General features: G+C 51.4%; 1 protein-coding gene across 2 annotated transcripts in view; it reads right to left on the reverse strand.

The window, feature by feature from the left end:
* The window catches only part of SH3PXD2A (SH3 and PX domains 2A), a 247,045-nt gene that overhangs the window by 106,072 nt on the left and 126,231 nt on the right, over positions 1 to 14,742 (reverse strand). For both annotated transcript variants that reach the window (XM_068961400.1, XM_068961399.1), the window contains exons 4-5: positions 12,023 to 12,099; positions 1,773 to 1,864 (exon numbers count right to left, since the gene is read on the reverse strand). In XM_068961400.1, the coding sequence (XP_068817501.1) occupies positions 1,773 to 1,864; positions 12,023 to 12,099 (169 nt within the window). The remainder of the gene's footprint in view (positions 1 to 1,772; positions 1,865 to 12,022; positions 12,100 to 14,742) is intronic.

Genomic DNA, 14,742 nt, shown 5'->3' on the forward strand with positions numbered 1-14,742 from the left:
CTGCCCCAGGAGTCCGGCATTCCTGCTTTTCAGGGATAGAAACACAGAGAGGCTGGGCAAATGATCTGAGATCACAGAGACTTGAGTGGTGGGTATGGACCCCACAGCCTGCCCTGCAAAGCCACGCCTGTGGCCTCACCAACACCTAACTGTCTCCCTAAGCCTGGTTTCCACCATTCCTTGAGGGCCTTCCAGGGATGGGCCAAAGGCTAACCTACTACCATTGGTCCATTTCCCTGGTGGCTCAGTGGTAGAGAATCCACCTGTAATGCAGGAGTTACAGGAGACGCAGGTTCGATCCCTGGGTTGGGAAGATCCCCTGGAGGAGGGTGTGGCAACCCACTCCATTATTCTTGCCTGGAGAATCCCATGGAGAGAGGAGCCTGGAGGGCTACAGTCCATGGGGTTGCAAAGAGTAGGACTCTGAGAAGGGCCATGTTGGCCCTGCCATTAGTCTACAGGGGAAATAAGACCAACTTATTTAGCTGACTGCCAAAGAGTGGCTGTAGGGTCGCCAATCGAAGGCAGGGTCAGCTGATTTTATGGCAATGCACCTGCTACTTCACCCATCCAGTGACAATCCCCCTGGGCACATGATCATCTGTGACTCCAAGGATCAACCCACCTGGGGAGGGACATCTCCTCTCTCCCCGTGGGAGGAAGGAGAACAAGAGGCTCTGAGAGGCCAGCACAACTGGGGAGTGGTGGGGCCAGGTGGACCCGGGGATACTGTGGCCTAGGATGGAGTCTGGGCACGTGTGTGAGATTCCAGCATGACCTAGTGGGCCATCTGGACCACCTGGCCCAGGGTATCCTGCTTCCAGAGAAGAAAAAAGACCCGCTTGGTTCCCTATTTCTCCCCAGCATGGAACATCGACCATCTCGGAACCATGAGGAATCAAAAGATTTTAGTTCAAGTCTCATGCCTGTCCCATACCCAGCTAGCTGTATGGCTTCCGGAAAATGCACCTAACCTCATGAGCCTCAGTTTCCTCCTCTGCAAACTGGGCTACCTTTAGTGCACGCTAAGTCGCTCAGTCACATCCGCCTCTTTTCAATTCTGTGGACTGTAGCCTGCCAGGCTCCTCTGTCCATGGGATTCTCCAGGTAAGAATACTGGAGTGTGTTGCCCTGCCCTACTCCAGGGGATCTTCCCGATCCAGGGATCAAACCCAGGTCTCCTGCATTGCAGGCAATTCTTTACTGCTGAGCCACTAGGGAAGCCCCTAGGCTCCTTAAGTCTATTGTAAAATACTACAGGTAAAAGCCATTTGGTAAATACTCTGCACGCACTCGTTGTTTTTGATAATAATTATAGGATCTGTTGCCAGATCCTATAATATAGGACCGCTGGGTTACTCGGCGGGTGAGGTTCGCCTGGGCAGCACATGTCCTCCTGGTTCTACATGTCAGTTGGGCGCTTGGTAGTGTCAACAAATAAGAGCAATGGCTGCTAATCCCAAGTCTGAACGGCACGACCTTATATTTTGTTATCTCATCTGCTTCTGACAATAAGCTGTGAACCAGAAAGAGTTTGCACGAAAACCTGCTCCCCAGATGGAGAGACACCCGCCCTTGCCAGGTCTGGGGTCAGAGAAATGAGGAACAAGCCCTGGGTGCAGGAGTCTGGGGACCACTGCTCTTCCTTCCTTTGGTCCATGCTTAGCCCCGTTGGCCTGGCCAGCATGCCCTCTACTCTATCCCCACGTCTGGAGCCTCTCCAGGCTGGCCTCAGCATTAGCCTCACAGGAGAGGCTTGAGTTAGCACTTACTCTTTGGGGGGGTTGACATCCTCCGGTCGGGCCTCAAAGAACCGAAAGACTTCATCACACTGTGAAATATGGGGTGGTAGCCGGACAAGGGCCTGTGGAAAGATGGGAAGAAAGGGCATTAGGCCTGATGACACTGGGAGCAGGGAAACCAAAAGCTAGGTCAGCTTGGGCCAACAGTGATGGGGGGAAGCTCGAGGACTGTGCTGGGGAAGACACAGTGAACAGGTGCCACCAGCTACCCACCCACCACCCAACCAGACAACAATCAAGAAGTTAACTAATCAGCTAACTAATGAAACAACTCTCCCTCCATCTATCCATCCATCCCTCCCATCAACTAACCAACCATTCCATTAATGAACTAACCACACAGTCAACTAATAAACCCGGCCCAGTCCAGTGTGGAGTGGTTGGGGGGCGAAGGGTGAGGTCAGGCAAAGCCCTGCTTCTTGGCCCTTCATTTAGGATGGAGAGAAGACAGTCAAAGCAATCAACCTGTCAACCATCCAGCCAACAATTCAACCAACCAACCATCTAATTAGGCAGTTAACCAACTAAACAACTAGCCAACCATATGAAAAGGAAAAAAAAGGGAGGAGAACATTAAACCCTAGGTCTCAGGGTCCTTGGGAATGTATTATTCTGCATGAACCCTGGAAGGGTTTTCTCTTGCCCACAACATAAGTCCAAAATCCTTAACTCCACAATCCAAGGCCTTTTCCCACCAGCCTCATCCCCCATACTAGCCACACCTCAGCCTCATCAGGTATACACAGCCTGTAAGTACTCACTGCACCATTAATTATTTAATGACAAGCTGGTCATTCTACCAAGGACAATAGGGTGCTATGACAGAGTCTGATCAGACCTGGGAAGATTAGGAAAGGAGGTGGTTTTAGGAAAGTCTCTTTGAAGCTGATTTCTGAGAGACAGGTAAGAACTGACTGGTCAAGGGACTTCCCTCATGGTGCAGTGCCTAAGACTCCACACTCCCAATGCAGGGACCAAGGTTCGATCCCTGGTCAGGGAACCAGTTGCAAACCGCAACTAAGACCCAGTGCAGCAAAATAAACAATAAAAATACATAAATATTTAAAAATAAAATGATGAATTAAAAAAAAAAAAAAGAATTGACTGGTCAAGGTGAGGGTCAGGGGACCAAGTATGGTGGCTCTAGGAGCTGCCAGAGGTTGGGTGTGGTATGGTCTAACAGGGCCTTCCTTAGGCCAAGCTGAACTGAGCCTGGAAGGAGCAGAATAAGCTGAAGGGTGTGGAAAGGCTTCTTAGAAGAGTGGGCAGGAGTTTGGCCTGAGGGGTGTGCAGGATTCGGGCAGGCGAGAGGAGGTGGGCATCCCCAGGAGGATAACTGTGCAGGCAGAAGTGAGGGGAGCTGTGAGCTTGTCGCTCAGGAGGGGTGCGAGCCCGCTGCTGGACAGTGAGGGACGAGGGTCAGAGGTGACCAGTTTCCTGCTGTGCACCAGCACAGATGCCACACCTTTCAGCCTGGACACCTGGACCGCTGCCAACCCGGCCCAGTCCAGTGGAGTTGGGGGGTGGGGGGGGATGTAGGGTGAGGCCAGGCAAAGCCCTGCTTTTGGGCCCCTCATTCAGAATGGAGAGAAGACACTGGGGTGATCCTTTAACACAGACAAGACAGATGAGGTGAAAGTAGGGCTGGGGGACAGGGCCAGTCCTGAACTCTGGGCTAGAGCCAAGGGAAGAAAGACAGAAACCCTGGGCGACAGGAGTGTGAGGAAATGCTGATAAGGAGGCTCCGGAGCAGTGGCCAGCCAGATGGGAGCCTGTGCCTCCCCAGCCTCCCTGCCCTGGGGCTGCTTCAGGTGCAGTGACCTGACCCAGCAGCTCCCCTGTGCCAACCATGCTGGGCCTCCATGAGTGTGGCCACTGGGAACCTCATGATGGTCCTCACGAGGGCAGATCTCATTTCCGTGTTCCTGAGGAGGAGACTGAGAGTCAGGGAGGCCACGTGGCCTGCCCACACGTGGGAAAGACCTTGCTATAAAGGAAGTTCCATGCGGGCGGAGATTTTAGTCTGTTTTGTTGACGGCTGTGTGCCCAGATCCTAGAAGACAGCCTGGCACTCAGTGAGTATTTGTTCAAATGAATAAATGAATAAGGCTTTGGTGTGCAGCACTAACAGGACATAATAGAGGGGCAAGGAAAGCACATGTGGTCTTAGGTGCATTGACAGAGGTATAGTGTTGAGGAAAAGGGATGTGATCGTTTACTTCTTCTCTGAGCTGCTCAGGTAGTGATTCAAGTGTGGCATGGAGCACAGCGGGCTTTCCGGATGCCAAACCCACAGCTGGGCAAGAGGGGACAACACCTGATCTTAGCAGGTAAGACACACTGCAATTCCCAGCTGTTCCTTCCAGAGCCTGCGGTTTTCCAAGAGTCTCTAACAGATCACATCCCCAAGACCAGGCAGGGGAAAACAAAAGAAAGAAAATTAACATTCAAAGAGCAACTACCACGCGCCAGGCGCTACCGTAGGACTCTCCAATCATCCAACAAGCAGGGAGCCTTTCGGTGTATACCCGGGTGGTACAGGCATGAGCCAGACATAGCGCCTGCCCTCACAAGCAAAAATCTAGTGAAGCGGACCCCGTACAGTCCTGGAGGTACCTGTCACTGCTTCCATTTATGGTGGGGACACTGAGGCTCCGACTAGAGCAAGCGGCAGAATAAAGCCCTGTGCTCAGACACAGCCTGGGCGGACTTATCCCTACAGTGTCCAAGTTTTCATTTAACACACATGGTATGTGCTGCTTTGTTCCCCAGGAGAGAAGGGTAGAAGGAAAGAAAAACTGAGGAAGAAGACAGAGAGAGACAGAGAGACGGGGGCGAGGAGAGAAAGATGCAGACAGAGACAGAGATGGAGGGAGAGGCAGAGACAAAGAGAGACAGAGATGGAAAGAGAGAGAGAGAGAAGGAGAGAAAGGCAGAGACAAAGAAACAGACAGATGGAGAGATGGAGAGGGACAGGGAAACTGAGAGGCAGAGACAGGGAAACGGAACGCAGGCATGTGCAGAGAGCAAGGGCTCCCGGTGGCAGGGAGGCAGGAGGGGGTCAGGAGGGAGCACTGATGGGCCGGGATGGGCAGGAGGGCGTTCTCAGGGACCCAGGCTGTGTGCAGAGTTGCTGCCAGTGTGACCTCCCTGACAGCAGAGGGAGGAGGCCAGGGCAGGCGCCCTCCCACTCGGGTGCAGAGCGGCCGCCTGGCTCCCTCAGCGGCAGCGGTGAACACAGGGGCTCTTCATACCGACGGAGACCAGCATTCTCAGGGCAGAGGACGCGTGGGCTGGAAGTGCCTCAGACAAAGAGGCCTTTCGGGCAAACCACTGCGGCATCTTTATTTAACAGAGAGCCCCGAAGGGAGCCACATTGAGGGCTCGTCCTGATTTCAGGCTGACAAGAGGCTCTTGGCTCAGAGCAGCTTCCATCAGAGACGCCGCCAAGCCCAGCTCCGGCCAAGATCATTTGGCAGGAGCGCTGGGTGCTGAGCAGTCAGTCCCCAAGGCCTGGGCTGGTGATGACAACCAGAGCGGGGAACCCCCAAACCTAGCTCTCCTCACAGGAGCCGGTAGGGGCCAATCTGTGGGCACCTCAGGGGCATCACCCCTGGCTCAGACCTAAAATGCTGTCATTGGGCATTCAGCATGCACACCATGAGGTGGTCAAGTCAGGGACTCAGGGCTAGGCAGATGTGAGTTTGAGTCCTAGCTCTTCTGTTCACAGGCTGTGTGATGCTGAATGCCTTGCTTGCCCTCTCTGGGCTCAGTACAATGGATCTCATAGGGTACCTGCCTATTAGAGGTTAAATGAGAGCGTGGATTTGAGGAGCCTAGCACAGTGCTTGGCACTGGATTAACAGTAAAATTTAGGGACTTCTGTGGTGGTCCTGGCTTCCCTGGTGGCTCAGACAATAAAGAATCTGCCTGCAATGCAGGAGTTCAGTTCAGTTCAGTTCAGTCGCTCAGTCATGTCCAACTCTTTGCAACCCCATGGACTACATGCAGCACTCCAGGCTTCCCTGTCCATCACTAACTTCTGGAGCTTACTCAAATTCATGTCCGTTGAGTCAGTGATGCCATCCAACCATCTCATCCTCTGTCATCCCCTTCTCCTCCCACCTTCAATCTTTCCCAGGATCAGGGTCTTTTCCAATGAGTCAGTTCTTCACATCAGGTGGCCAAAGTATTGGAGTTTCAGCTTCAGCATCAGTCCTTCCATTGAATATTCAGGACTGATTTCCTTTAGGATGGACTGGTTGGATCTCCTTGCAGTCCAAGGGACTCTCAAGAGTCTTCTCCAACACCACAGTTCAAAAGCATCAATTCTTTGGCACTCAGCTTTCTTTATGGCTTCAATCCCTGGGTTGGGAAGATTCCCTGGAGAAGGGAATGGCAACCCACTCCAGAATTTCATGAACAGAGGAGTCTGGTGGGCAATAGTCCATGGGGTCGCAAAGAGTCGGACATGACTGAGCAACCACACTTTTCCTTTCACTAGTGGTCCAGTGGTTAACAATCTGACTTGTAATGCAAGGGACAGGGGTTCGATCCCTGGTCTGGGAACTAAGAACAACTAAGAACAACTAAGCCCGTGTGCCACAACTAGAGAGTCTGTGCATCACAACCAAAGGTTCTGAACGATACAACGACGATTCTGCAGGCAGCACCTAAGACCTGACACACCAAATAAATAAATAAAAATTTCAAAATAGTGAACTTTCTTATACTATTGTCGTCATTATCATTATCCATTAGGTGAGAGCAGTGAGGCTTACTGGAAAGAACAGGAGTCAGGAGGCTTCAACTCTAGGCCCAGTTCTGCTATTCTACACTGCTACATGACCTTGAGCAGCTCACCTCACCTCCCTGGTTGTTGCTCCTTTTAGGATAAAATAGACTAGCTTTAGAATCTCAAACTTAGCTCATGGAACACATGTTGGAGGAGATAAAATGAGTTCTGTGGGCACACGTGAAATGGTGCCTTGTAGATCCCTGTCTAGGTCTTGGTGGGCAACATGTTCATCAGCACAGCAAAGGCAAGACCTGTAGAGCTGTGTTCAGGCCAGTAGTTATGAATAATAATGACATCCTGGGAGACAGACTCATGTAATCATCACATTAAGAGATGGGTATGACTGTGACTCCAATTTACAGAAAAAGAAACTAAAGCACAGAGAGGTTAAAACACTTCTCAAGGCCACACAGCTACCAAGTAGCAAGATTTTGAATTAGGTGCTCTGAGTCCAGAGCCTATGCTTTCTCATCTGCTACTCTGTACTGCCTCCGGCATTGCCCACAGGTTGCTGATGGTGGAGCTAGTTTTCCAAACAATTCCTGTTGACAGCCAGTGGAACACAGCTAGGCAAATCCAGGCTACAGACTTTCTGAGGTTTCTTCCAGCTTTAACAATCATTGGCTCTAGGGCTTTAAACAACACCATCATCAGTGAATTCAGCGTCTTATCTACCACAAGCCTGGTCTTTGCAAGTGCAGCAGTGGCATGGGAGGGAGGCCCCAGGCAGCCTTGGCTCAGACCCTGTGCTTCGAAATGATCCCCCTCCAAGAAGCCCACCATTCTGGGTAATGTCTACCCTAGAACAAAACAACAAAAAAAAGCAAAGTTCCGCATTTGTCAAAGCAACTGGGGGAGTCCTGCTCTTCCCACAGGATCAAACACTCTCCTATTTTTAGCAGCATCATTTTGGCTTCTAATCAATGGAACTCTTATAGGTAAAAACCCAGGAACTCTTGATGGGGGGGGGGCTGGGGTCCCACCCATTTTGCCCCCACTCCCACCCCTGGGGCTGCTTCTAACCTGCTCAGATTATTCCTCTTAGATTAGCATCTCGGAAGCTGGGAGTTCACCAAACTTGCATAAATCAGAGTATTTCAATGCATGAGTTCTCTTTTTGAAGTATCTAAGCAGCAAATTCTTTTGAAATGGAAATAGTGCTTAATTCGCAATTGCCGTTTGAGCCATTTCACAAGTGATCCTATTAATTGGGGCCTTGGGGACATGTCACCCTCCTTGGAGGCTTCCTCTGAGTGTGTGTGATCTCTGCATCTTGTTATCAGATACTGGCTGGATTCCCTCATGCTGGTTAGTGAAGACACAAAGACAGCAGATGGGGCCTTCGAGGGGCTCTTGCTCTGAAGAAGATGGACACACAGAAATTACCTGCTACGGAGGGTGGGTGTGCAGTGCAGAGCCTGTACGGAGTACTCAGGGTGGTCAGCTTTCCCTGGGGAGTGGGGAGGTTTCTGGGAGGGGGGCCTGGGAGTTGATTTCATGCCTAGGAAAGAGGCCAGCGCAGACCAAGGGGTGGAGGAGACCTAGGGGAGTCTGGCTAGCTGCGGATGGCCGAGCTTCTGCGGACTGGGCTGCAAGGCAGGGGGCTGAGGTCAAGGCAGCCCACGGAACCAACCACAGAGGACCCAGCTGAGCCGCCCAGCGGTTCTTGTGGGCAGTGAGGCTCCTCGGAAGACCTCTCAGTGGAAAATGGACACTATCAGCTTGATCCCAGGCTGGAAATGCTTTTTTTTCTGGGTCTGTCTGGACCAGAGGAGATGAAGAGATTCTGCCAGCTGGGTTTCCTCCGAGCACCAGACCTCTCAGGAGGCATGAATGCGTCAGTCCTGGCTCTGCCTCAGTCTCCCCCCATCAGCAACACTGCTGGCCCAGGCCTGCCTTAGCATGAGGGACACAGGAACAAAGTAACTCTGAGCATGCCAGGTGCTGCTTTTGAGAAGACCGTTTCTGTTGCAGCATGAATCTTTTTCTTTATTAACACGAGAGACAATGATGGGCCATGGTGGGAAACTCTTACAGTAGGAGGGGGAATGGTTGGAGCTAAGAACCTCCAATTAGTAGCCTCAGTTTTTGAATCTGGGAAGTGGGGCTAGAAATGAATGTGTCTGGGAAATGCAGAGGGTTGGGACAGGGCGCTTTCCTTATCCCAACAGGGCTGATCCCCTTGTTGGGCTTGGAGTCCTTCCCCTCAGTCAAATTCCAGCCAAGCCCTCATCCCTCCAACAAAGGAAGTCCTTGATTCTGAAACCAAGTTGATGGTGGACCGCAGGATAATAGAAGGGAACTCAGCTTTTGGGGTAACAAAAAATTCTAGTTGCATCCACCAGGAAATGGAGGCTTGTATAAACAGTGTTACATGGCAGAGGGTGGGCTGACTATTCTCAAACACTCTTTCTCACTGTCCACCCTCTGAGATATTTATTTTATCCCATAGACAAACACTGCAAACATGTATTTCACACACAGGAATGGGGTAGATGGAGTCATTTATGGGCTAGATTGTTCATCTGAGCCCCCAAAGTATAGCTCATGCTTGTTAGTGAGATGAAAGTCTTCAAATTGTTGAGGCCACAGAACCATTAAATATTAACCGCATAACCATTCTGCCCATTAAATTAATTTATGGAGTAACAGAAAAGCCTTTGGAACCCCTCTTGATAGACAGCGGCCCTCAAGAGCCACATAAAACAATCAGCCGACTGGCGCTTGGTAAAATTTCCGTGACGCTCATCCAATCTGCTCCATATATGTTTAAAATTAACACTGAGATCTGGGCTGTGAAACTGCCATCGGGTGGAGGTACTGGCTGGCGAGCGAAGGCAGGGAGCCCGAAGTCTAGGGGAGTCCACTGCCCGGTCAGACTTTCCATATCTGAGTCCTGGCAGGGCAGCTGGCTATGCCGTGCACAAAGCCAGCTTCACAATCTTGGGCACACTTGAATCCCCAGCAAATCCCAAACTCGGAGCCCATGCTGTCTAGCAGGTCCAAAGAAGATTCTGGCCAGCCAAGCAGAGCTGCCTAGGCAAGTAGCGGAAATCAAACTCTAGAAGTTCTGAGTAGCATGTCCAAGGACAGGTGGAAGCAAGGCAGGGCTGGCCGTGGAGTGGACTGCACGTGGCTCTGACTGTGCAGCTGGCTGGGGGGGGCAGTGATACTGAGTGAAAGGCTGGACCCTGAGGGGCACAGACGGGACGACTGTGCGGCAGGGCTGTGACCTACAATGCCAGAGGGCAGTGACCACGGACTGCACTGGACTTTATCACCAATGATCATTCCAAGGTCATTCCAAGGTCTCAGACAATCGGACCACAGATCCCAGCTTTCAAGTTCAGCAGAATTAAAGGTCACTTCTGCACTACCCCACCCCCCTCTGCCATTCTCAGAGTAAATTACCCTCTCCAAGCTGCCTGGCTGCCTGGTGAACCCATGACATTGCTCTTGTTGCCTGGCTCTGAGCAGTTCTCATCTATGCTAATTAGGTTAGGGGGCCCCCTCTTAATGGTTGCAGACCCCACTTAATGGTTTCCTAGCCACCAGTAGCACCACTGGGGCCCCAGAGTTCTCATCCTGACTTAGGAGTCCTGTTCAAAGCTTGATCCCAGGAGATAAGATGTTATCACTTTCTTGCTCCAGACAACCCAAGAGACAGCCTTTCCACAGAGCCCAACTGCAAATGCCCTGGGCTCCACCGGCTCAGGGAGGCCGAGGCTGATGTAAACCATAGGTCCCAGTGGCAAGAGGCTTCCTCCTGCCCTGTGCCCTTCCTCAAATAGCTCTGCCCATTTGTTTAACCGCTTGAGAGAGGAATAAAGAGAAATCAAAGCGCAGGCTGCAGCCATCAGTTTAACTGGAATTGGAGATTGCCCTTAAAAGAGAAAAATGGATATTGATCTGAGGAAGAGAAACTTCTAGCTTAAGGAAATTCATCATCAGGGCATCCTTTTACCTTGAGGCAGAAAAAGTGACCAAGCATAATTTGCACAGCCACAAAATTCAAACTTAGGATAAGGAAGAATATTTGGGAATCCTTGCTTCTCTGTCATCTTGGGAACACAGTTACTAAATTGAGCAACTAGGTTCTTATTTAAATATTTTATTATTGACAAGTATTCCAAATTACAAAATATTTATGCAGAAAGGAGGCTTATGGTAACAACTCCACGTAGGGACAGAACATTTCAGAAGTTACAAACACCGTGAGATACACTCTCCTGCTCAACCCATTCATGAACCCCGTGAGACAGTTATTTTTACCCCCATCTTACAGATCAGGAAACGAGCTCAGAGAGGTATAGCAACTTGCCAGGGTCAATAGCTAGTCAGTGGGCCACTGGGATTCAACCCCAGCTCTTCTCACTCTAATACCAGCACTCACAACAAAACGTTATCCTCCACTTGCTTCTCCTCAAGATTCTTGAGTCAGACTTCACAATAGTTTTCACTTAACCAGGAAATTCCATCTCCATTAAAAGCCAGTAGTGCCCGATGATAACATTAAATTGTTTGGGTGTTGTAATAATAATAACAAAAAGCCAGCATCCATCAAATGCTTCCTCTGTGCAGACATTCTGTGCTGCTGACTTGCGCCTGTCCGATCCCTGCATCCTCACGGCTACACTCTGCGAGGTACCAGTCTCCTTGCCGTTGGACAAGCATAGAAACTGAGGCTCCGGGAAGTTCAGCAAGTTGCCCTGAGTTCACACAGCCAGCAGGCATTCAAACCCAGGTGGTCTGGCCATCTAGAGGCCATGTTCCAAGGCTACCGAAGTGGCAGCCTCGCGTCCTCACTGCAGGGTCCCAGGCTCTGGACAAAGTAGAAAGACAAATGGGCTCTGCTTCACGACCCTGCTGTCACTGCCCATCTGTTTTTGGGCTTTGGCTGTTCTAACGTACGTATATACGTGTGTGTGTGTGTCTGTGTAGTGAGTGTTTTCATCTATAAAGATGTGTACATGAGCGTCTGCATCTACCAAGACTTCTGTGTATAAACAAATATGCATTTCAGATGATATTGAACCCGAGACTGATTCCAAAATGTCCCAAAGAGAATTCAAAGAAAGGGTTCTCCTGTATCCAGCAAGATGCCACACACGAAATCCTTTCAGCGGAGGTCCCTGCACAGAGCTCCCAAGCTGGTGGAAGTGATTTAAAGGAGTGTTTTGTAAACATGGACGCATCCTGAAAGGAGTAGAGCCCACAGCCCTTGTGCCCCAGAGGCAGTCTAGTCCTGGGGTGCCCCTCCCTGAGGGACACCCACACCCACCCCTCTGGCCAGGAAACACCGGGCCTCAGGATGCACTTGCTAAACCGCAGCAGAGGGTTTTGACTGGACAACCCTCCTTTTTAGATGCGCAGAATCTCTGGCAGGTGGACCACCCCTCCCCAGCCTCAGACACCCTCTTACCCGGCAGTACTCATCGATGGGTTTCAGCCTCTTCACAGCTACATCCCGGATGTGGCTCCTCCGGAAGAGGATTTTGCCTGGAAGAAGAGATGCTTATGAGCTGGGTGATTCCGGGTGAAGCTGCCATAGGAACCTGGAACCCCATGTTCCCTCTCCCTCAGCTTCTCAGTGTCTTAGCTGGCCACCAAACGCCCCCACCTCCGCCCGCTGCCAAGGAAACAAGAGAGGAGTGGTCACCTCTCCCTGGGGGCAGGAGGTGCCCCAGGCTGAGGGTCCAGGACCTCTGGGGCAGGTGAGGAGCCCCAGAGGCTGCCATCTTGGCCAAATCACCTTGTCTGGGTCTAATGGCAGGATCCATGCCCTGACGTGGGTGCGGCTCTCAAGTGACCTCACGAATAAATACAAAGGGTGGCCCAGCCCACACGCTGTGCTTTGTTTTCAGGCCCATCCCTCCTTGAGAAATCTGCCTTCCTTCTTGCCAGCCAGGCAGGAATTCCTATTCTTAGCTTAGGTGGGTGGCTATTTCCAGGGCAGGCACAGGCCAGTACCAGGAAGAGTGGCTATCCCAGCCCAGTGGACCCCTCAGCTGGGCTGGTAGATCCCTCTACAAGTATGGGCAAGGCTTCTGGGAAATGCCAGCTCCCAAACCTTCTCTATTGGTTACACTTAGAATCTGAACTCCTCGGTCTGACGCGTAGTGGCCATCAATGTCCAGGTCAGTGCCTCCTTTTTAGAAGACTTCCTTGATTGCCGAGCTGAGAGTAATTACTCTTTTTCCAGACTACCTACACATTTTGTCCAGTCCTAAGACACATACCACATTCTACCATGTATTGCTGACATTCGTGAGCCCCCTCTACCAGGGGCCTGTCTGACTCATCTTATGGCCCAAAGAGCCCAGCATGTGGCGAGGGGCTCACCTCACGGCTTTAACAGGCATCTGTTGTCCCAAGACCACCCAGTTCCCCTCTGGAGAGCCTCCTTCCTCCATTTCTAACCGTGTGATTCAGACGGAGCTGACAACACTCCCTGTCAACAATGGGAGGCATGTGACCCAGTCTAGCTACCCAGAGTCACAGTGACTGGCTCAGAGATGGGCAAGAGGACAGGATCTGGACCAATGCGGGTCGGCCCTGAGACCTCTGCTGGTGTCCTCTTCCTCCCAATGTTTGCTCCCACACTTGCTAAGCTGGCGGGATGAAGGCCTGGAGCTCCTGGTGACCATCTCTATCATTGCCTGAGATGGAAACAAACCAAGAGAAAGGATCTGAGCCTGGGACAGAGCTGGTGCTCAATAATTTTCCCTTTCCTTTCCTCTTTTTCGTGGCTGTACCATGTGTCTTATGGGGTCTCTGTTCTCCAACCAGGGATTGAACCTGTGCCCTCAGCAGTGAAAGCGTGAAGTCCTAACCACTGGACCACCAGAGAATTCCCTCAGTAAATGTTTCCTGAATGACTGAAAAGCAGAGCCAAGAGATGGTGAAGGGCAGACCCATTTGACATCATTTGAGCCGCTGAACCCAGGGTCCACCTGGGACTTTTCACTTATATAAGATAACACAATTTTTTAAAATTGAAACTTGTTGCAGATGCATTTTAATCACTTGCATCTCATTTAGGAGTCCTAAATGAGATGATTCCCGTTGCAAGTGAACAAATATGTAGGCTGCATGTTAAGATACTTGAGCTTCCTCTCTCATTACCCTTTGGTCACTAAGTTGTGCCTGACTCTTTTGCGACCTCAAGGACTGCAGCCCACCAGGCTCCTCTGTCCATGGGACTTTCCCAAGCAAGAATACTGCAGTAGTTGTCATTTCCTCCTCCGGGGGGATCTTCCCGACCCAGGGATTGAACCCGCATCTCCTGCTTGGCAGGCAGACTCTTTACCACTGAGTCACCAAGCACGGGCATGGTGTTGGTCTAGGCTGTCTCCCCAGAAGTAGACCCAGAGATGAGGAAGTGAGTGCAAGTTGTTTGTTTGGGAAGTGATCTTGGGAATTAAGGCAGGTCAGGCAAGGAAGTGTCACCCTGCCAGTTAATCATCCGATGGCAGCAGCTCAGGTCTGTTGAGGAACTCGAGGCGCATGTAGAATGCACTGCAGAGGTATCCTCGACGAGGGCGAGGAGACTGGGGTGTTTACTGCCAACCCCCTGCTTGTCTGAGCTTCTGAGAGCACTGCTTCACAGGCGCTCCTGGCCGAGGATGTTCCCATGGCTAGAACAAAGCTCCCAGTTGTCCCCGTGAGCTCTGGCAGGCAGAGCAGGATGGAAAGGGGCCCTGGGGCCCCTGGAAGCAGCCGCGACAGTGCTCCCTGACTTCCCTGTCACCACAGGTACTGGTCACCAGCCCTTTCCAGCCAGACTGCCGAGCACCTAACTCAGTAAGTCGCGTGTGACTTCTTGCTCATTTGCGTCCCTCACCCCTCCACACTCAGCGGCAACCGGAGGCCCTCCAGCGGCTGCCTCCTCCTGTTTCACCACACCTGCACTGAGCACAAGGCTGTGCATACAGCAGGCGTCCAATAGGCACTGTTGATCCACGCACCTCCCTCCCTCTCTCAGATGCTCCCTCAAGCTCCCCTTCCTCCCTTTCTCACAAAGCCTGGCACAGGGGCCGCGTCCTGGGCAGAGAGGCGACTGTGCAGACTGGATGGTGTCATCAAGATAAATGGGCTCCTCCATGTGCTCCTTTCGAAAGGAGATAAAATGTGACCTATCAA

This window comes from Capricornis sumatraensis, chromosome 23 (assembly GCF_032405125.1).
Source record: "Capricornis sumatraensis isolate serow.1 chromosome 23, serow.2, whole genome shotgun sequence".
NCBI lineage: Eukaryota > Metazoa > Chordata > Mammalia > Artiodactyla > Bovidae > Capricornis > Capricornis sumatraensis.